We start from the raw sequence: 22,025 nt of genomic DNA, 5'->3' as shown, positions 1-22,025 counted from the left end.
AGCTAGACTGTGTTTTGTGTATGTGCATTTTTATCATCATTTTAGCTTGCTAGTAAATAAATAATCAACTAAGATTGGTGTGGTAAATTCAGTGGTAAAGCCCGGGTCCGTGCAGATTCCCGGATTATACGACTTTCAGATTATGAGACTGTAGAGGAAATTGATTAATTTAGCGACTGTTGTAATCGATATTCTGATATCCTTTGAGTTAATTTGGGAAATAGAAACTCAATCAAAACAATGTTCCCATGGTGCCCCAGGTTAATGAGTTAATAATTGCTTGATTCATTGCTTAATTCATTTAATCACGTAATTATAAACCGTTAATCATTCGATGAGCAACAGTCGTCACATTAACTAATACAACGTCACGACAACAACATACTGTAGAACGTTTCAGGGTCTATAGACAACATACTGTTTCAGGGGATTGTACAAAGACGAAGATATTCAGAGAGTTCAATATTGTAAATTGTACTCTACTCAATGTTCTGTTCTGTTCTGTTCTGTGCCACTATGCAAGGTAAAAAACTAGGGCAATATCAAAATCCCATCTCTCCCCATCCAAAAACAACAGTTAAATGTATTCAAAAGCAGTTGGCCTATGCAATATAGAACTAAATGTACGATAGAAGTTGACAGTGATGCCAGATCTGTCCCACAGGGAAACACTAGTAGCAGTGTGTGTATGTCTGTGTGTCTGTGTGTCTGTGTGTCTGTGTGTCTGTGTGTCTGTGTGTTTGCCTGCATTCAGGCTAGATGCTAAGCATGCTGGGAGCTCTTTGAGGGTGCTCAGGGCGTTTTCCATTGGCCCTCATCTCCTCCTCACCAGGGTCCCGTTCACCAACAGGAAATGAAAATGAGTGTTCTTACATGGAAATACAGATAGAGGTTAAAATGTTGCTACAGCTGCTTCTCACCCTGCACTGTTTATGACAACACTACAAGGCTATTTCTCTTCTATATAACTGACCCCGCATCTGTGAAACCTGTAGCATGTGGGTACACTATTAACAAAACCTCAGGTGGCCTGCTACCTCCTGTCGAAAAAAGTCTAAATATTATCTCCTGTTTTGTACACAAGAGATGCAACCCAGCTGGGCTGGTGTCGCCAGGGCTGTAGCTCTGTTCTCCTCGGATTAGGAAAGTCTTGCCGAGTTTCAGTCGGAAATGGTCCAACATTCCTGAGTTTCCCATCGTCTGTATGTCTGCTCTGAGGAGATCATTAACATTACCAACCTCAGCCTCCAACACACACACACACACACACACACACACACACACACACACACACACACACACACACACACACACACACACACACACACACACACACACACACACAGCCTCCATGACGCTTCCGTCCCTCCCTCTGTCCTGGACGAGCCCCTGGAATGTGGTCCCATTTGAAATGTAATCAGGGAGACTTGTGTTTACGTCTTGGACTCTGACGGCGATCACACATCATTTATCTTACTAATCCATGTATTAGTGTTGAATAGGAGCGCTGTCCGTACTGTAGACCAACATCACACATTAACCTTGTTAAGAATGTCTGTTTCTCTATGGCACTACTCCTTCAACTCTTTGAACCACACACACACACACACACACACACACACACACACACACACACACACACACACACACACACACACACACACACACACACACACACACACACACACACACACACACACACAGTAAACACACCCACCTACACACACACAGTAAACACACACACAGTAAACACACACACACACACACACACAGAAAACACACACACAGTAAACACACACACACAGTAAACACACCCACCTACACACACACACAGTAAACACACACACACACACACACAGTAAACACACCCACCTACACACACACAGTAAACACACACACAGTAAACACACACACAGTAAACACACACACACACACACACACACACACACACACACACAGTAAACACACACACACAGAAAACACACACACAGTAAACACACACACAGTAAACACACACACACACACAGTAAACACACCCACCTACACACACACAGTAAACACACACACACACACATACACACACACAACACACCCACATACACACACACAGTAAACACACACACAGTAAACACACACACACACACACACACACACAGAGAGAGAGTAAACACACCCACCTCAGTTGTTATGTTTAATATAAAGGCAGCTGAGCAGCTGACAACGTATCCCTGACTCAACACATTCTCTGTAATGTGATTTAGTGATTTATTGGGGCTGGGTAAAAACTCACTGCTGTCTACACACCAGCTATACAGGGACACTCCTGACCTGGTTACAGGCCCTTCAGCCTTCAAACATTACCATCTGACATTTATGAAGCTCTTATTTGTCCCGGAAACTTCCCCCAGAGAGAGGGAGGGAGAAAGAGATAGGGAGCGAGAGAGATACAGAGAGAGATAGAGAGAGAAAGAGATAGGGAGCGAGAGAGATACAGAGAGATAGAGAGAGAAAGAGATAGGGAGCGAGAGAGATACAGAGAGAGATAGAGAGAGAAAGAGATAGGGAGCGAGAGAGATACAGAGAGAGATAGAGAGAGAGAGAGAAAGAGATAGGGAGCGAGAGAGATACAGAGAGATAGAGAGAGAGAGACAGAAGACCCAACTAAATCCTGAGAAAACAAAAATATAATTACTTGGCACATTGGAAAGAATTTACCAAAAAACAGAGCAAGCTGGAATGCTACTTGGCAGAATACCTGACCACTGTGACTGACCCAAAATTAAGAAAAGCTTTGACTATGTACAGACTCAGTGAGCAGAGCCTTGCTATTGAGAAAGGCCACCGTAGGCAGACCTGGCTCTCAAGAGAAGACAGGCTATGTGCACACTGCCCAGAAAATGAGGTGGAAACTGAGCTGCACTTCCTAACCTCCTGCCCAATGTATAACCATATTAGAGACACATATTTCCCTCAGATTACACAGATCCACAAAGAATTACAAAACAAATCCAATTTTGATAAACTCCCATATCTACTGGGTGAAATACCACAGTGTGACATCACAGCAGCAAAATGTGTGACCTGTTGCCACAAGAAAAGGTCAACCAGTGAAGAACAAACACCATTGTAAATACAACCCATATTTATGTTGATTTATTTTCCCTTTTGCACATTGAAATGTATTTATTCCTTTGAAACTTGTGAGTGTAATGTTTACTGTTCATTTTTATCCATTTCACTTCCTTTGGCAATGTAAACACGTTTCCCATGCCAATAAAGCCTCTTGAATTGACTTGAGAGACACAGAGAAACAGAGAGAGAGAGAAAAATTATTCTGAGAGAGAGAGAGAGAGAGAGAGAGAGAGAGAGAAATTATTCTGAGAGAGAGAGAGACAGAGAGAGAGGGAGAGAGAGAGAGACAGAGAGAGAGAGAGACAGAGAGAGAGGGAGAGAGAGAGAGAGACAGAGAGAGAGAGCTGCGGGATAACAGAGAGTCTTGAGGTAGTGTACAGAATAGATCAGTACCTGGGTCAGAATAGATCAGTACCTGGGCCAGAATAGAACAGTACCGGGGTCAGAATAGAACAGTACCTGGGCCAGAATAGAACAGTACCTGGGCCAGAATAGAACAGTACCTGGTCCAGAATAGATCAGTACGTGGGCCAGAATGGTCCATTCTAAATCAAAACAAATGTCACACATATATTATTTAGTATAGGTAAAGACAAGATTAAATCAATTATAGTCTGATGGGTGACAATATTAGCATATCACATGTGAATGATATATATATATATATATATATATATATATATATATATATTATTAATTGAGAAACAATGTCTTTTTTAGCAACTTTTTTGAATCAGTCGCACACCTCATGTAGCCTAGCCCATAGGCCTATATGTTTTAATAAGGTTTATATCACAACTAAAGTGGCCAAATAACTTGTTAAAATGAAGCGGGTGTAGAGCCTAACTGACATACATAAGCAGAGCGTGAGTTTCATGTTTGGGAAGATTTTCACCATAAAAATGCACCTTTATAATAAAAGCATTACATTCATAATTGCATTTGCAGTAATGGAACATACACGCTTACAGCCTACTGCCGTGTTTGCGTTGCTGCACTTATAATGTGAAGAAATTGCCTAAACGTTAGCCCAACAGATGTTAGCCCAACAGATGTTAGCCAACAGATGTTAGCCCAACAGATGTTAGCCCAACAGATGTTAGCCCAACAGACGTTAGCCCAACAGACGTTAGCCCAACAGACGTTAGCCCAACAGATGTTAGCCCAACAGATCAACAGATGTTAGCCCAACAGATGTTAGCCCAACAGATGTTAGCCCAATATCTTCAGCTAAACATTCTGATCTGGTCCATCAGCCACATTGCGAAAAAATACATTTTTGTGATGCTAGTGGTTGTATTAACTTGGGATGGTAGTGGTTGTATTAACTTGGGATGCTAGTGGTTGTATTAACTTGGGATGCTAGTGGTAGTATTAACTTGGGATGCTAGTGGTTGTATTAACTTGGGATGCTAGTAGTTGTATTAACTTGGGATGCTAGTAGTTGTATTAACTTGGGATGCTAGTGGTTGTATTAACTTGGGATGCTAGTGGTTGTATTAACTTGGGATGCTAGTGGTTGTATTAACTTGGGATGCTAGTGGTTGTATTAATTTAGGATGCTAGTGGTTGTATTAACTTGGGATGCTAGTGGTTGTATTAACTTGGGATGCTAGTGGTTGTATTAACTTGGGATGCTAGTGGTTGTATTAACTTGGGATGCTAGTAGTTGTATTAACTTGGGATGCTAGTGGTTGTATTAATTTGGGATGCTAGTGGTTGTATTATTTTGGGATGCTAGTGGTTGTATTAATTTGGGATGCTAGTGGTTGTATTAATTTGGGATGCTAGTGGTTGTATTAATTTGGGATGCTAGTGGTTGTGATGCTAGTGGTTGTATTAATTTGTGATGCTAGTGGTTGTGATGCTAGTGGTTGTGATGCTAGTGGTTGTGATGCTAGTGGTTGTGATGCTGGTGGTTGTGATGCTAGTGGTTGTGTTAATTTGGGATGCTAGTGGTTGTGATGCTAGTGGTTGTATTAATTTGGGATGCTAGTGGTTGTATTAATTTGGGATGCTAGTGGTTGTGATGCTAGTGGTTGTATTAATTTGGGATGCTAGTGGTTGTGATGCTAGTGGTTGTGATGCTAGTGGTTGTGATGCTGGTGGTTGTGATGCTAGTGGTTGTATTAATTTGGGATGCTAGTGGTTGTGATGCTAGTGGTTGTATTAATTTGGGATGCTAGTGGTTGTATTAATGTGGGATGCTAGTGGTTGTGATGCTAGTGGTTGTATTAATTTGGGATGCTAGTGGTTATATTAATTTGGGATGCTAGTGGTTGTGATGCTAGTGGTTGTATTAATTTGGGATGCTAGTGGTTGTGATAATAGTGGTTGTATTAATTTGGGATGCTAGTGGTTGTGATGCTAGTGGTTGTATTAATTTGTGATGCTAGTGGTTGTATTAATTTGGGATGCTAGTGGTTGTGATGCTAGTGGTTGTATTAATGTGGGATGCTAGTGGTTGTGATGCTAGTGGTTGTATTAATTTGTGATGCTAGTGGTTGTGATGCTAGTGGTTGTGATGCTAGTGGTTGTGATGCTGGTGGTTGTGATGCTAGTGGTTGTATTAATTTGGGATGCTAGTGGTTGTGATGCTAGTGGTTGTATTAATTTGGGATGCTAGTGGTTGTATTAATTTGGGATGTTAGTGGTTATATTAATTTGGGATGCTAGTGGTTGTGATGCTAGTGGTTGTATTAATTTGGGATGCTAGTGGTTGTGATAATAGTGGTTGTATTAATTTGGGATGCTAGTGGTTGTGATGCTAGTGGTTGTATTAATTTGTGATGCTAGTGGTTGTATTAATTTGGGATGCTAGTGGTTGTGATGCTAGTGGTTGTATTAATGTGGGATGCTAGTGGTTGTGATGCTAGTGGTTGTATTAATTTGTGATGCTAGTGGTTGTGATGCTAGTGGTTGTGATGCTAGTGGTTGTGATGCTAGTGGTTGTGATGCTGGTGGTTGTGATGCTAGTAATTGTATTAATTTGGGATGCTAGTGGTTGTGATGCTAGTGGTTGTATTAATTTGTGATGCTAGTGGTTGTATTGATTTGGGATGCTAGTGGTTGTGATGCTAGTGGTTGTATTAATTTGGGATGCTAGGGGTTGTGATGCTAGTGGTTGTATTAATTTGGGATGCTAGTGGTTGTGATGCTAGTGGTTGTATTAATGTGGGATGCTAGTGGTTGTGATGCTAGTGGTTGTATTAATTTGTGATGCTAGTGGTTGTGATGCTAGTGGTTGTGATGCTAGTGGTTGTGATGCTAGTGGTTGTGATGCTGGTGGTTGTGATGCTAGTGGTTGTATTAATTTGGGATGCTAGTGGTTGTGATGCTAGTGGTTGTATTAATTTGGGATGCTAGTGGTTGTGATGCTAGTGGTTGTATTAATTTGGGATGCTAGTGGTTGTGATGCTAGTGGTTGTATTAATTTGGGATGCTAGTGGTTGTGATAATAGTGGTTGTATTAATTTGGGATGCTAGTGGTTGTGATGCTAGTGGTTGTATTAATTTGGGATGCTAGTGGTTGTGATGCTAGTGGTTGTATTAATTTGGGATGCTAGTGGTTGTGATGCTAGTGGTTGTATTAATGAGGGATGCTAGTGGTTGTGATGCTAGTGGTTGTATTAATGTGGGATCTATCACATCCCACAACTGTCCCAGACTATGTTTGGAATATTTATTTCTCACACAGAATAGAACAGGTAGACTTTAGTACTATGGGGGATATTAGATTGACACAGGATAGTGCTTTTGCTGTTCGTTAGGCCTACTCATCCCGTTGGCTGACGAAAACTAAATGTGGACAGTTCTTCCAATATCATCAATTTGCACCTCGGAATTGGATAAGGACGTGCGCAGCAAATCTTGTCTGCTAGATGAGCTAGTGTAGCCGAAAGCCATTTGGCTTAGCCAGATCAGGACCTAACATAAGGACAACAAGAGTATGCTATTCTGTTCTTCTGAAATACATTTTCTTCATATCATGCTTCTTTAGACCTGTCTAAAATAAATAATGATTTATTGTGAAGGTGTAGGCTATATTACATGGATTTATTAGACTTTTTAAATGTAAATGTTCCAAAGGTCTGCATCAGTGGCTTGTGGGCTGTGTGTGGAAACCAGGAGATGCTAAATGTGTTTATGAGAATTAACGATCAATTACCGTGAGACTGTTATTTGCTTGACAATCACCGGTTGACGAAATTTTGTGACCGCCACAGCCCTAGGTAGAAGAAGGTTTGTACGGGAGATCGGTCGGAGAAGGTTTGTACGGGAGATCGGTCGGAGAAGGTTTGTACGGGAGGTCGGTCGGAGAAGGTTTGTACGGGAGCTCGGTCGGAGAAGGTTTGTACTGGAGCTCGGTCGGAGAAGGTTTGTACTGGAGATCGGTCGGAGAAGGTTTGTACGGGAGATCGGTCGGAGAAGGTTTGTACGGGAGATCGGTCGGAGAAGGTTTGTACGGGAGATCGGTCGGAGAAGGTTTGTACGGGAGATCGGTAGGAGAAGGTTTGTACGGGAGATCGGTCGGAGAAGGTTTGTACGGGAGATCGGTCGGAGAAGGTTTGTACGGGAGCTCGGTCGGAGAAGGTTTGTACGGGAGCTCGGTCGGAGAAGGTTTGTACGGGAGCTCGGTCGGAGAAGGTTTGTACGGGAGATCGGTCGGAGAAGGTTTGTACGGGAGATCAGTCGGAGAAGGTTTGTACGGGAGATCGGTCGGAGAAGGTTTGTACGGGAGACGGTCGGAGAAGGTTTGTACGGGAGATCGGTCGGAGAAGGTTTGTACGGGAGATCGGTAGGAGAAGGTTTGTATGGGAGATCGGTCAGAGAAGGTTTGTACGGGAGATTGGTAGGAGAAGGTTTGTACGGGAGATCGGTCGGAGAAGGTTTGTACGGGAGATCGGTCGGAGAAGGTTTGTACGGGAGATCGGTAGGAGAAGGTTTGTACGGGAGATCGGTAGGAGAAGGTTTGTATGGGAGATAGGTAGGAGAAGGTTTGTACGGGAGATAGGTAGGAGAAGGACAGCTGGGGGTGGGTGTACTATACTATTAAACCAATGAATTATAACTGTTTTTAATCATTTATAAATGACATTGTTAATATATCTAACAACAACCACATTAAAATAGCCCACGTGTGTTAGATTCTAAAGGAGGACAGAGGCCACTCTATGAACCTATGGGGGGTCCAGAATCCCTAATAAACTGAATAGAAACAGCCACTGGGGGAGAAGCTTCAAAGTGTTCCCTGCTCCCTGTGAGAGGATCTGGAGGACACATGTGTTGAGTTAAGAGTTGAAGTGGATGTTAGTCGAATCTGTATCAGATCTCTCTTGATGATAGAAACACATAGGGGAGAATGGTGTAAGTTGAGCTAAAAAGGGGTACATTGAGCCACCCTTGTTTCTAGGAAAGCAGACACAAAATGGATTATTTGACCACATGGAAAAAGTGGTAAGCAAGTTAGGTCCAAAAAGCTGTTTTCACAAAGTCCAATTAACGTATTGTGTTCGAGGGTTCATAATCTAAACCAAAGTAGATCATTTTAAGGTTGTTGTGTACATCAGTTGGGGTCTCTATAAGCTTTAATATGAGGACCTAAACTTAACATGAAAGTACATCATTATAGCTGTGTGGGCTAATATAGTCAAAATGTCTGCCTTGGGGTAAATTGAGCCAATGGCCATGGGGTAAGTTGAGAAAATGGTTAAGGCAATGGCAAGTTACACAAATTGAAGTGTTTTCTTCCCAATCGTAATGCAAGGCATTATCGCTGGGATACGAGGTAACAAACGATGGAATTGTCGTCGTCCCCCAGGATTATTTATAAAGTCTTCTGCATTTAACCCAACCCCTCTGAATCAGAGAGGTGAGGGGGGCTTCCTCATTTAACCCAACCCCTCTGAATCAGAGAGGTGAGGGGGGGGCTTCCTCATTTAACCCAACCCCTATGAATCAGAGAGGTGAGGAGGGCTTCCTCATTTAACCCAACCCCTCTGAATCAGAGAGGTGCGGTGGGCTTCCTCATTTAACCCAACCCCTCTGAATCAGAGAGGTGAGGGGGGCTTCCTCATTTAACCCAACCCCTCTGAATCAGAGAGGTGAGGGGGGACTTCCTCAATTAACCCAACCCCTCTGAATCAGAGAGGTGCGGTGGGCTTCCTCATTTAACCCAACCCCTCTGAATCAGAGAGGTGAGGAGGGCTTCCTCATTTAACCCAACCCCTCTGAATCAGAGAGGTGCGGTGGGCAACCTCATTTAACCCAACCCCTCTGAATCAGAGAGGTGCGGTGGGCTTCCTCATTTAACCCAACCCCTCTGAATCAGAGAGGTGCGGTGGGCTTCCTCATTTAACCCAACCCCTCTGAATCAGAGAGGTGCGGTGGGCTTCCTCATTTAACCCAAACCCTCTGAATCAGAGAGGTGCGGTGGGGGGGGGGGGGGGGGGGGGGGGGGGGGTAGCTTTACAGTTGTAATATTACACCCCTGAAAGGAGGGAAATACTGACACGTAACATCAGAGACAAAATGAAACTTAGGACATTTTTTAGAACTGTACTGTTTGCATGTTGATATCAATTTAATGTAGGCCTTATTGGGGAGATAGGCCATGTTGATATCATTTTAATGTAGGCCTTATTGGGGAGATAGGCCATGTTGATATAATTTTAATGTAGGCCTTATTGGGGAGATATTCATATTGAAACATGTATTTTTTTTTTAAAGTTCCTAACTTGTTTGACGAAATTCGTACAGATTTTCTCAGGGGAGCCTACATGGGGCCCCGACCCCAAGTTTGGTAACCACAGTACTAACCCCCCTATCTATCTGTTTGCTTCCTCTCTGTCTCCTCTGCTTCCTCCTGCATGCCGTGCAGCCTCACCACTGAGCACCACATCACTATCTGTCTCAGTAGCCTAGTCTCTGTTTCTGCTCTGTTTAACATTAGCTTCTTCATCCTTCTTGCTGGCTCAGTAATACTAACCAGAGCCCTTCAACATTACTACACTAGAAGTCTCTGCCGGCAGCTAGCCACCTGACTGACTGACATATCTATTAGTGACTATGTACCAATTGTGCACTCATGAGTGGGTTTTTGTTTGGGTGGGTGTCTGTAGACACGGAAGGAGTCACAGTTTTAAAATGGCCTTTTGTCTGGCATCTCGCAGACACAGTGTCAGAAACCTCTGTAGTTGCGTAGTTGAGCCGACTGGAAGCTTCCGTAGTTCATTTCACGTCTCAATCCGTCGGCCTGTGGAGCGCGGAGTCAGCCGTTTGACTCTGGGGAACCAATCAGGAGGAGGCAGGAGAACATAACGAACAAAGCACTGTTTATGATTCCGCTCGTTCTCACTGAGGCAGGCGAGATTACAACTCAGTCCGATCAACAATATAAGAGGCAGGCGAGATTACAACTCAGTCCGATCAACAATATAAGAGGCAGGCGAGATTACAACTCAGTCCGATCAACAATATAAGAGGCAGGCGAGATTACAACTCAGTCCGATCAACAATATAAGCGTTCTGAGCTTTGATCAACGCTGGGAGCAATATTTACATGTTGACCTGTAATTCATTTTCTTTATTATGAACAAAATATATATTTTTTGAATAACAAAAAATCTCATTAGAAGAAATTCCAGAGATCCGGACCTCAGTGTCCACATACGTAGTTACGACACTGACCCCACCCTCCCCTACTGGAACAATTTTGTATCTAAATTGTGTGTGTGCGTGTGTGTGTGTGTGCGTGTGTGTGTCTGTGTGTGCACGGAGAGAGGTTGCAGTGACCTGTGGTCTCTCACCTCCTAAAGGAATGGGTGCGTTCTTCCATCCGAGGTGAGGGGTCAAAGGTGAGGGGTGGGGGTCAGAGACTGAACTTGACCTAGGGACCGGTGTCCAGCCAGCATCTTTCACAAACAACAAGAAAACACACGTCACAGTTCAGAACATGCTCTATCCATAGGGATGGTTAAAGGACTTGGATATAACCTGTTTTAGCATGGACATTGCCACTGAGGGCTTACACCATTGTAAAGTAGTCAACTGGGTGGGGATTCCTATGGGTTGGGAGCGATCAGCCAATTATCAGAGCATTGTCATCTTCTTCAAATTGGGTGTTATGGTTTACAAATGGCTGAAGCTGTATCACTGCCATCTAGTGGCCAAAATAAATGAATGACACCCAGGATTTGGTTCAGGATCCAGCACTGCAGGTGGCGGTAAATCACCAATATTAGCTTTTCACTTTTTTCAAACACAAAAGAAGAAGAAAATGTACAACTTTAAAATGGAGATGGCCCATGCTGTCAGATGCCACAATGGCACAGACACGAAGGTGAGACGTCTTTCCATCTCTATGGTTCCATCTCAGTCTCCAATGCATTTCATTACATCAACTCTTACTGCAATCCAAAATTCTTCTGCTTTTTCACGCATTGTATTAAACCTTTACTATTATTGCCTTTCCATAGTCGCCTCATCTCAACTCCAATTCATACACTTCAGACTTGTATATACATTATGACTTCATAACACAATAACCCACAGGGGGCATACATGTACCAAGGCCTCTTCCCCTGTTGCACTACCATTCATCCAGCACTGCAAGAGGAAAACAAACTACCACGTCTCAGTAGAGATCCAACAGTTGGTTAGCGTGCGACGCTCTCAGAGATCCAACAGTTGGTTAGCGTGCGACGCTCTCCGAGATCCAACAGTTGGTTAGCGTGCGACGCTCTCAGAGATCCAACAGTTGGTTAGCGTGCGACGCTCTCAGAGATCCAACAGTTGGTTAGCGTGCGACGCTCTCAGAGATCCAACAGTTGGTTAGCGTGCGACGCTCTCAGAGATCCAACAGTTGGTTAGCGTGCGACGCTCTCAGAGATCCAACAGTTGGTTAGCGTGCGACGCTCTCAGAGATCCAACAGTTGGTTAGCGTGCGACGCTCTCAGAGATCCAACAGTTGGTTAGCGTGCGACGCTCTCAGAGATCCAACAGTTGGTTAGCGTGCGACGCTCTCAGAGATCCAACAGTTGGTTAGCGTGCGACGCTCTCAGAGATCAACAGTTGGTTAGCGTGCGACGCTCTCAGAGATCCAACAGTTGGTTAGCGTGCGACGCTCTCAGAGATCCAACAGTTGGTTAGCGTGCGACACTCTCAGAGATCCAACTGTTGGTTAGCGTGCGACGCTCTCAGAGATCAACAGTTGGTTAGCGTGCGACGCTCTCAGAGATCCAACAGTTGGTTAGCATGCGACGCTCTCAGAGATCCAACAGTTGGTTAGCGTGCGACGCTCTCAGAGATCCAACAGTTGGTTAGCGTGCGACGCTCTCAGAGATCCAACAGTTGGTTAGCGTGCGACGCTCTCAGAGATCCAACAGTTGGTTAGCGTGCGACGCTCTCCTCCTCTCCTCTTTTTTTCTCCTCAGTTGTAATCTGTGTTCCGTGACTGTGTGTGTTTTGGGTTGCTGTGCCCAGTCCCCCAACACAGCCCCCAAAACAGCCACCCACACAGACTGAACTGGGTTCAAAAGGCTATGATGCAGAATGATTGAAACCCCACTGTGAGACCAGAGTAGCGTGTGACTCCGTCGACTAGATCAAAGAACTGAGGTCAACAAGTTCATTGAAATAAAGGGGCCATTCCACCACGGCAGATGGCACACGGAAACATGTTTAAGTAGCGGTTTACTTAGAGATTTGGACTTTACATTCTCAGAGACTCAAAGCTAGTGCCTGACACTACAATATTAGCTACACTACTTCATCTTCCTTTCAGGGGCATCAGGCGTTTTACATAATAGACTTAAATACAGTCTTCTAGTTGACCATCCGTCTGTTTCTCATCACAATGGAGGTCGTAGAGAACCTGGAATACGGGGCTAACCAAAATGTTTGGAGATCAAACCAGAGACATCAATATATTCCAAGGCAGACAGAGAGAGGGGGGACAGGGTGCATCCTGGGTACCTTCTGACGGATGCCAGAGAGGTGTCAGCTCAGCACTCCTACCCAATCAAATATTATAATTAAATGAATAGGGGTGTAGTCATCACACACACTGTAGTGAGACACTTGATCCTCTTCCATGAAACTCCCTAGAGGTGCTGAGATCTTCCGCATAAAACAAACGACGGGTCCTAATGAACGAGTGTCCTTCAGAAGGTAGCCGAGGATGTGCCTGACTCAAACCTCAAAACATCACACGTGCTTGATGTTTCTATATTCTCAACCATTCATTTTTCAGACAGTAATCATACCCAATGAACTGAACCATCAGAATAAGTCAGAGAATGTTTCAACAGTCTAAAACAGAAGATGGTATCTCTAGTGTAACTATAGGGAGGGGGCCAACTACATATGCCGTTCATTTGTTCACAATGTTCTGGGCTAAAAATACAGGCAATGTATAGTAAATAATTTATGTAGAACTTAATTAAATATGATTGCATTGCCCCAGTCACTAGGATGACTCGGCTATGACTCAACTCTGCTCCAGGGAGTGTTCTGATGTTCCTGGCCTCTCTCTCCTGTCACCTGTCTGGCTACAGCCCTGCTCCACCTGCCACTCTGGGCCAATGGCCAGTCAGAAGTCAGGCTTGGCCGCGGTCCCAGGCTCTAGTCCTGGACACCACATCACACAGTCACAGCTGACAGAACAGCCGACAGGCACATAGCAGCTTTACAGCCAATCCCCTGCTTAAAGTCTGCTGCTCTAGTCTGCAATTCCACAGGTCTCCATCCATCCTCTCTGGTGCCAGGAGCTAGGAACAAACCTTGGTATGGAGATGTCGTCTGGGCTGCGGCTGCTCCCTCTCATCTCTGGCCCTGCTCTAGGATTCTCTGCCTCTTGACTTCTTTCCCCTCTCTCGTCTCGCTCTATACCGCCCCCCCCCCTCCATCTGGTCTCTAGTAGTAACATGAGTGGGCTCCCTGCCATCACCACTGTGTAAACAGATACCAGGAAGTTCCCCAAGTGAAAATGAACCCTGATCCAAGATGATGCAGGAGGAAACCCAACACTAACTCACTCATCCCAGTCACATTGACTGGCACCTAGGGCAGCACTCAACACTCAGTCCTGACCATTACCACCAACAGCACCCAATAGAATAATAATGAGCTAGTGGTATGGATTTATTTTACCTTTATTTAACTGGGCAAATTCTTAGTGTTAGTGCTGTATACTGGTATTGGTAATTTCAGGCAGAAGGTACCAGTTGAAAAGGAGTGTGCAGTGTTTCTAAGTATTGAACTGTGTTATTTCCAACCAAGCTTGCAGCCTGCAGGTAAAACAGTATGTTTGAAATAGTAGAAGAAAAAGTGACAATTCTAATTCCATCAGAGTTCCTGAACTTTGTCTCCACCTTCTGGTTACAGTGTGCCACTGCAGCACTAGGGGGACAGGCAATGCATAAATCAACATAAATCAGGTCAGGAGGCAGGATGCTAACTTCTATAAACCTACCAAACTCACATTAAAGAGGACAACCATATCCCAATAAGCAAAAGGCCGTTGAAAAATACATATTTTACAACTATTTTCCAGACGTTGACATCAGGTACATTTTAGGTGATGAATGAAAGATGAAAATATGTATTTTCCGGACATTGAAAATACCTATTTTCTGGACAGGAAATCAGGTGCATTTGAAAAGACGTATTTTTCGGTCATTGATTCCATGGCCAAATTTCAACTGCTATACATTCTCATTATAATAAGTAATATAGCATTATATTACAGGCATCACAACACATGTCTGAAAGCCCCATGGTACCAGTTGAAAAAATGAATGGAGGTATGGAGACTGTTTAGTGCAAAAAAATAAGGGGTTAAATACATGTCAAAAATATATAAAAAATCCGGATCTTTCATATATCGCTCAGACACTTCAGAACAAACTTCTTTTTGATTATTTTTTGGGACTATCTGTTGTTCCATGTAGTGAATCTGTTATTCAATGCATTTGAATAGGCTAATAGCAGTAAGGTCCCCCAAAAATTATCCAATTCTTTTTTTTCTTGTGTTTTTTTATACTTCAAGGGGTCTTAAAATTCAAAATCAAACAGCTAAATGATCGTTGGTATGACCTTCTTAAAACAAAACCATTTAGCTTCGTAGAACCCCCACCCCCCTGCCTTAGACAGCTTTTAATAGGAAAGAGGAATCAATTGTAGATCGCAACAAAATACTTATCACATGCAGTTAGTTCCTCTGGATAAGAGCGTCTGCTGAATGACCAAAATGTAAAATGTAAAAACAAAAACCCTTGCAAAGCATGCTGGATATTGTTCTAATGAGCTCTGCCCCAAACAAGTACAAATTTGGTCTGTGCGGATCAGATCAAAATCTGAACGAATCATAGACGTCTAGGCTGTTTCACAAGTTTGAACATCACAGTACAGTACGGCACAGTAGAACACAGTAGAGTACAGTACAATGCAGTACAGTACAGGACAGTAGTGTTATTCAGTCGAGTACAATACAGTAGAGTTTAATTAGAGTAGAGTACCGTAGAGTAATTTAGTACATTAGAGTACACTACAGTAAAGTGTAGTTTAATTCAGTACAGTACAGTATAGTTTAATTCAGTAGAGTACAGTACAATTTAATTCAGTAGAGTACAGTAGAGTACAATACAGTACACTATACTTTACTTTTCTGGACTAAGGTACAGTACGCTGCTGTCCAAACTTGAGAAACATATCTGTCTATGATTGGTTCAGATTTGGTCCGGATCTAAATTCAACATCCCTGGGGGTTGAAATTTAAAAAAAGATTTTTAAAAGACTGAGGACCAAAAAGAGATGTCCAAAAGACATCAAAACGCTTACTGGGATGCTGTTTTAAGGGCAGTGGGGATACAGGCCTAACAGTCATATTATGTCAATAATTCCTTCCAATGATCTACTCTACTTGACCTGTACAGGTGCTCGTTCACACATAACCTACAGCATACACATTCACTAAGTTTCATTCTCATTGATGACATGGCAGTATTGATCAATCTAGACCGGAGATCTACCCGTTTCCCCATATAAAAAGGTACTGTCCCTCTTGACTGTCTCCCAAACAAAATCAACAATAACCACAACCATTCATCCCACCACTCAAAAATCACAAACCACCACTCCCCTTCCAGTATCCTGAAGAATCAGTTTCCATCCCCTACTTTCTATTTTTAATCAATTTATTGACCTCTTTCCCAAGGACCCTTACCATAAACCGGGTTGGTAGTTGGTATCCTCTCCACAACCCTTCCCCTTAAACCAGGTTCATATCCTCTACACAACCCTTCCCTTAAACCTAAACCAGGTTCATATCCTCTCCACAAACCTTCCCCTTAAACCTAAACCAGGTTCATATCCTCTCCACAAACCTTCCCCTTAAACCTAAACCAGGTTCATATCCTCTCCACAACCCTTCCCCTTAAACCAGGTTCATATCCTCTACCCAACCCTTCCCCTTAAACCAGGTTCATATCCTCTACACAACCCTTCCCCTTAAACCAGGTTCATATCCTCTACCCAACCCTTCCCCTTAAACCAGGTTCATATCCTCTACACAACCCTTCCCCTTAAACCAGGTTCATATCCTCTACACAACCCTTCCCCTTAAACCAGGTTCATATCCTCTACACAACCCTTCCCCTTAAACCTAAACCAGGTTCATATCCTCTACCCAACCCTTCCCCTTAAACCAGGTTCATATCCTCTACACAACCCTTCCCCTTAAACCAGGTTCATATCCTCTACACAACCCTTCCCCTTAAACCTATACCAGGTTCATATCCTCTCCACAACCCTTCCCCTTAAACCTAAACCAGGTTCATGTCCTCTACCCAATCCCTCTATTTTATTTGACATTTTTTTACTTTTACTTCTTTACATGTTTTTATCCATTAAAGTTTGGTTTTAATCAAATCAAGTTGAAGTAGAAAAAATGAGAACTCCATCACCCTTGTACCGTTACCTTGCCAAACCTGACCTTCACCATACAGTCCCAGAGTTCAACTGTCTCCCTACTCCATTAGTTTCTGTCATCCAACACGTTTAGATTGTCAACAACAACAAAAAAACAGTCTATCAATATGTCCCCTCTAAAAGATACAAAGGACAAGGTCTATGGACATACGGGGTTGCCCGCGTCCCTGAACCCGCCAACGTCTCACCTCTCCGGAAAGCTGAGGACGCACACCTAAAAACAATCCCGGAGACAGTCTGGACAGCCTATGCTACTGCTCTGGTGTTACATCTCCATTTCGGCATATATTCTAAATATTTATAACAAAGCACGGTATCATCCGACAACTTTATATCATGGCTACGACGGAGTTGACAGCCACTACTAACGTCAGGCAAATCAAGTTCATAAGCTACACAGCGGACGTTTATAAAGGTACCCACCGTGTATGGTCGCTGTCTTCCTCTGGCGGGGCGCTCCAACACGCCACAGAGATAATATATAGGCGCTCCAACACGCCACAGAGATAATATATAGGCGCTCCAACACGCCACAGAGATAATATATAGGCGCTCCAACACGCCACAGAGATAATATATATGTGCTCCAACACGCCACAGAGATAATATATAGGCGCTCCAACACGCCACAGAGATAATATATAGGCGCTCCAACACGCCACAGAGATAATATATAGGCGCTCCAACACGCCACAGAGATAATATATATGTGCTCCAACACGCCACAGAGATAATATATAGGTGCTCCAACACGCCACAGAGATAATATATAGGTGCTCCAACACGCACTGAAAAATACTAGCAAAATCTTTGTTTCAATTCTTCCTGGTTTGTAGAAAGATGGCAAAGGTAGCCACTAAAACTGAAGCTGTCCCGACAGTGTCCGTGTCTGTCTGAGTATGCGAGTGGAGTACGGATGTGTAAACGGAGCCGACTCCGAGGATGTCACGACTCGTGGATGTTTCCTCTTGTTGACTTGAGTTAGCAGCGCCAGCTGCTACTGTATCTAGTCGAGTCCGCGTAACACGAGCGTCTGCAAGTGTGTGTGTGGAATGTGTGTAGACCAGAGTGTTTGTGTGCGCGCACCGTAGTATATCCACCGGTCTGTCTGTGCTGAGAGTGCGTGGAGAAACTGCTAAATGAGTGACTGTCCCACGCTGTGAGTCCTGGAGGAGTGCCAGTGCCAAGATGAGTTAGTAGACGACCGGTTTTAAATCCGCCGTCTGCGGCGCCTCCTAACAACAATGTATAATGTTTCATTCATTTAAAACCAAAGCATTCAGCCTAATGATCCCCATAAAGCTATAAAGACAACCCTGTACATTATACTAAGTGCTCATAAAAAAGAAAGCTGTGATTCAGCTGTGCACTCTCTTGGCAAAATGCTGGTGATCAGCAAGTTTTCAGATCCACGATCCAATCCCCACCTAATCCAACATTAATGGATTTGTCAAAGCTCACCACTGAGGATCTTCACATAACCTACATATTGGACATACATTTCAGTACCACTGTTGCTTGACGTTTGTGAAGAGGCTGCATGAAGAGTTACTGGAACATCTCCCAAAATAAACCTCTAAGAAGAAGAACCATATCAGAGAACCAACCAACCTTTAATTTCCCATCATCCTTCTGGAAGATATTTACCACGATGATGATCAGCAACCTGCTGTTCTGTTTCACTTCTAGAGTACCAAGTGTTTTGAGAATGTCACATGGCAAAGTCCAACTCCCAAGGTCAGGAATATCTGCCTTTACAATGCTGGGACCATAAAACAATAACAGTAAGGTACATGGGGAACTAGAGCATGAGAAAGTTCTCTCTCTCTCTGGTTTAATGTGTAGCTTGTTGAGTAGCCAGAGTCATAAATGCCTGATGCGTGGTGAGAGAATGTTTGTTTAGGGTCATGGAACTAACATTAAGGCCTAGAGAATGGCATGTGTCTAAACACACCATCATTCAACCATGGAGAAAACAATACTATACAGTCCAGAAAGGTTCCTTCTAAAAGTACACAATTACTATTTTACTGGTTATATATATATATATATATATAGCATTTCATCATTAGGGACAGGAGCTTTTCCTGACTAGAGCTAAACTCCTGGCCTTGTGCATGGAACACCAGCATGCAGTATGTTGGGGAAGTTAGGAATATTTAACCACACTTTGCCTCTTCATGCCAAGTACTTTATTTTATGTTTGACCCTTATGATCCAGCCAGAGCCGGCTCCAGGCACAAGACACATACATAACCTGACCAAAGTGTATTGAATTGTTTTTAAAACTCGGGGTCTCAACTTCCTGTTGACAGTTAGAATAGCAGAATACACAGGGTGCAATTTCTACATTTGGTTGTGCATCAACAGTTTCTCTCTTGTTATGTCAGCCACTGATAGTCACTCAATTATCCATGTTAGTTAACCATGTTTAGATTGGTAGTTAGTCTAGCCAGCTATCTAAACTTGTAGTAATCATGGCCAAATACCAACTGGGCACGCAGGGAATGTGTCCAGGGGCCCTGACCTCCAGGGGCCCCAATTTTGATTTTGTTAGTCCCTCTCACTGAGATATCATTAACATGATAAAAGTCCTGGCGAAATCGTCCCCCTGCCTGTTTGGTATGTGTGGCTGGGCCATATTCCCATTAACCTTGCACAATCATTAACTGGACTGGGGACTTCAAAGTAAAGAACAAAGTTTGCCTCAATCTTTTTTGCAATTCCAGATTATCCGTACATGAAAACTGTCAGCAAATGTCCCTTCAGAAGCCTGTTCCTTAAAAGAGGATTGTTCAGATTTGAATGTTAAATGTGGTGTGTGCCAGGATAGGGAAAATATTTTTATGTTTTGGGAGTTGAGGCATTATGCTTATGGTACACTACATGACCAAAAGTATGTGGACACCTGTTCTCATTCCAAAATCATGGGCATTAATATGGAGTTGGTCCTCCCTTTGCTGCTATAACAGCCTCTACACTTCTGGGAAGGCCAGTCAAGTTCTTTCACATCGATCTCGACAAACCATTTCTGTATGGACCTCGCTTTGTGCACAGGGGCATTGTCATGCCGAAACAGGAAAGGGCCTTCTCCAAACTTGCCACAAAGTTGGAAGCACAGAATCATCTAGAATGTCATTGTATGCTGTAGTGTTAAGGTTTCCCTTCACTGGAACTAAGGGGCCTGGCCCGAACCATGAAAAACAGCCCCAGACCATTATTCCTCCTCCACCAAACTTTACAGTTGGCACTATGCTTTCGGGCAGGTAGCGTTCTCCTGGCATCCGCCAATCACAGATTCGTCCGTCAGACTACCAGATGGTGAAGCGTGATTCATCTCCAGAGAACACATTTCCACTGCTCCAGAGTCCAATGGCGGCGAGCTTTACACCACTCCAGCCAACGCTTGGAATTGCGCATGGTGATTTTAGGCTTGTGTGTGGCTGCTTAGCCATGGAAACCCATTTCATGAAGCTCGTTTCCACTTCACAACAGCACTTACAGTTGACCGGGGCAGCTCTAGCAGGCCAGCAATTTGACAAACTGACTTTTTGGAAAGGTGGCATCCTATGATGGTGCCATGTTGAAGGTCACTGAGCTCTTCAGTAAGGTCATTCTACTGCCAATGTTTGTTTATGGAGATTGCATGGCTGTGTGCTGGATTTTATACACCTGTCATCAATGGGTGTGGCTGAAACATCCGAATCCACTCATTTGAAGGGGTGTTTACATACTTTTGTATATATAGTGTATTTCAACATAACGATATGAGACATGAAATGCTTTAACTCATTTGTCGCGTCTTTGATCACTATCAGGCAAAGTAGGTCGGTTCAGAATGAAATTCCATTTCTTTTAATACTAAAGAGGTTCTTCTGAGAACTTCCAAACTAAATTCTCTCAGATAAAAACGCTTTTCAACTGAATGAAAACATAGTCGGCACTTTATCTGGAAGAGCTAGGAGTTTATGTTTGCATTGTATAAATTAAGCAACTAGTTATTTCTTATTTTCATTTAGGCTTAAAACCCAGAGCTCAGGAGCAGGCTTCTCTGACAACTTACCGTTGCCATGGGAAGGGAGGTGAAGAGTGGTTCATTCATTTATAGCATTCTAGATCTAGAAGTTGAATGTGTGTGTGCGTTTGTGTTCGCATGTGTGTGTTTTCTGACCCAAAAGCATGTTACCAGGGAAGGGGTAATTTGTGGTTCAGCCACACTGCACCATGCTATATGTCGTGTCTTTGGCATCATTAAAGTGAAGACTGTTATTTTATCAAATCAATTCTCTGTAATTATTATTACGTCATTAAACTAATCATGTAAATGTAATTAACTAGGAAGTCGGGGCACCAAGGAAAATCTTCAGATTACAAAGTTATAATTTTCCTAATATAACTTTTCAGATATTTTAATATCTGACCAATTAGTCTTCTAATTGATGAATCATTCTTTACCTCACGTTAGTCTCAGTCGAAAGTTGTTGGCTATCTGCACGAACCCAGCCTTTACTACAAATCATCCATACATCAATTGTCTTAATCATTTATTTACTAACTAATTAAATAATCACAGAAATGCATAAACAAACAACAATATACACTGCTCAAAAAAATAAAGGGAACACTTAAACAACACAATGTAACTCCAAGTCAATCACACTTCTGTGAAATCAAACTGTCCACTTAGGAAGCAACACTGATTGACAATGAATTTCACATGCTGTTGTGCAAATGGAATAGACAACAGGTGGAAAGTATAGGCAATTAGCAAGACACCCCCAATAAAGGAGTGGTTCGGCAGGTGGTGACCACAGACCACTTCTCAGTTCTTATGCTTCCTGCTGTGTCTGTCAGCGTAGTGTCCAGAGCATGGAGGCGCTACCAGGAGACAGGCCAGTACATCA

At 43.2% G+C, this 22,025-nt stretch overlaps 1 protein-coding gene across 5 annotated transcripts in view; it reads right to left on the bottom strand.

Moving 5' to 3' along the window:
• LOC115188450 (proline-rich protein 5) overlaps window positions 1-18,907 on the bottom strand; it is a 68,907-nt gene extending 50,000 nt beyond the window's left edge. The window contains exons 1-2 of one of the 5 annotated variants that reach the window (XM_029747319.1): window positions 18,733-18,907; window positions 10,927-11,045 (exon numbers count right to left, since the gene is read on the bottom strand). Coding sequence is in view for 2 of the 5 variants with exons in the window: in XM_029747317.1 (XP_029603177.1) it covers window positions 10,941-10,969 (29 nt within the window). In the remaining 3 variants the exon portion in view is untranslated. Of the gene's footprint in view, window positions 1-10,926; window positions 11,046-17,544; window positions 17,936-18,732 lie in introns of those variants that run through there. The other 4 variants (XM_029747317.1, XM_029747316.1, XM_029747320.1 and 1 more) reach the window with 4 other exon arrangements.
• Between the last annotated feature and the right edge of the window lie 3,118 nt (window positions 18,908-22,025).

This window comes from Salmo trutta, unplaced genomic scaffold (genome assembly GCF_901001165.1).
Source record: "Salmo trutta unplaced genomic scaffold, fSalTru1.1, whole genome shotgun sequence".
Lineage (NCBI taxonomy): Eukaryota > Metazoa > Chordata > Actinopteri > Salmoniformes > Salmonidae > Salmo > Salmo trutta.
Note: the sequence above shows the minus strand (reverse complement) of the source record. Positions and strands in the feature narration are given on the sequence as shown.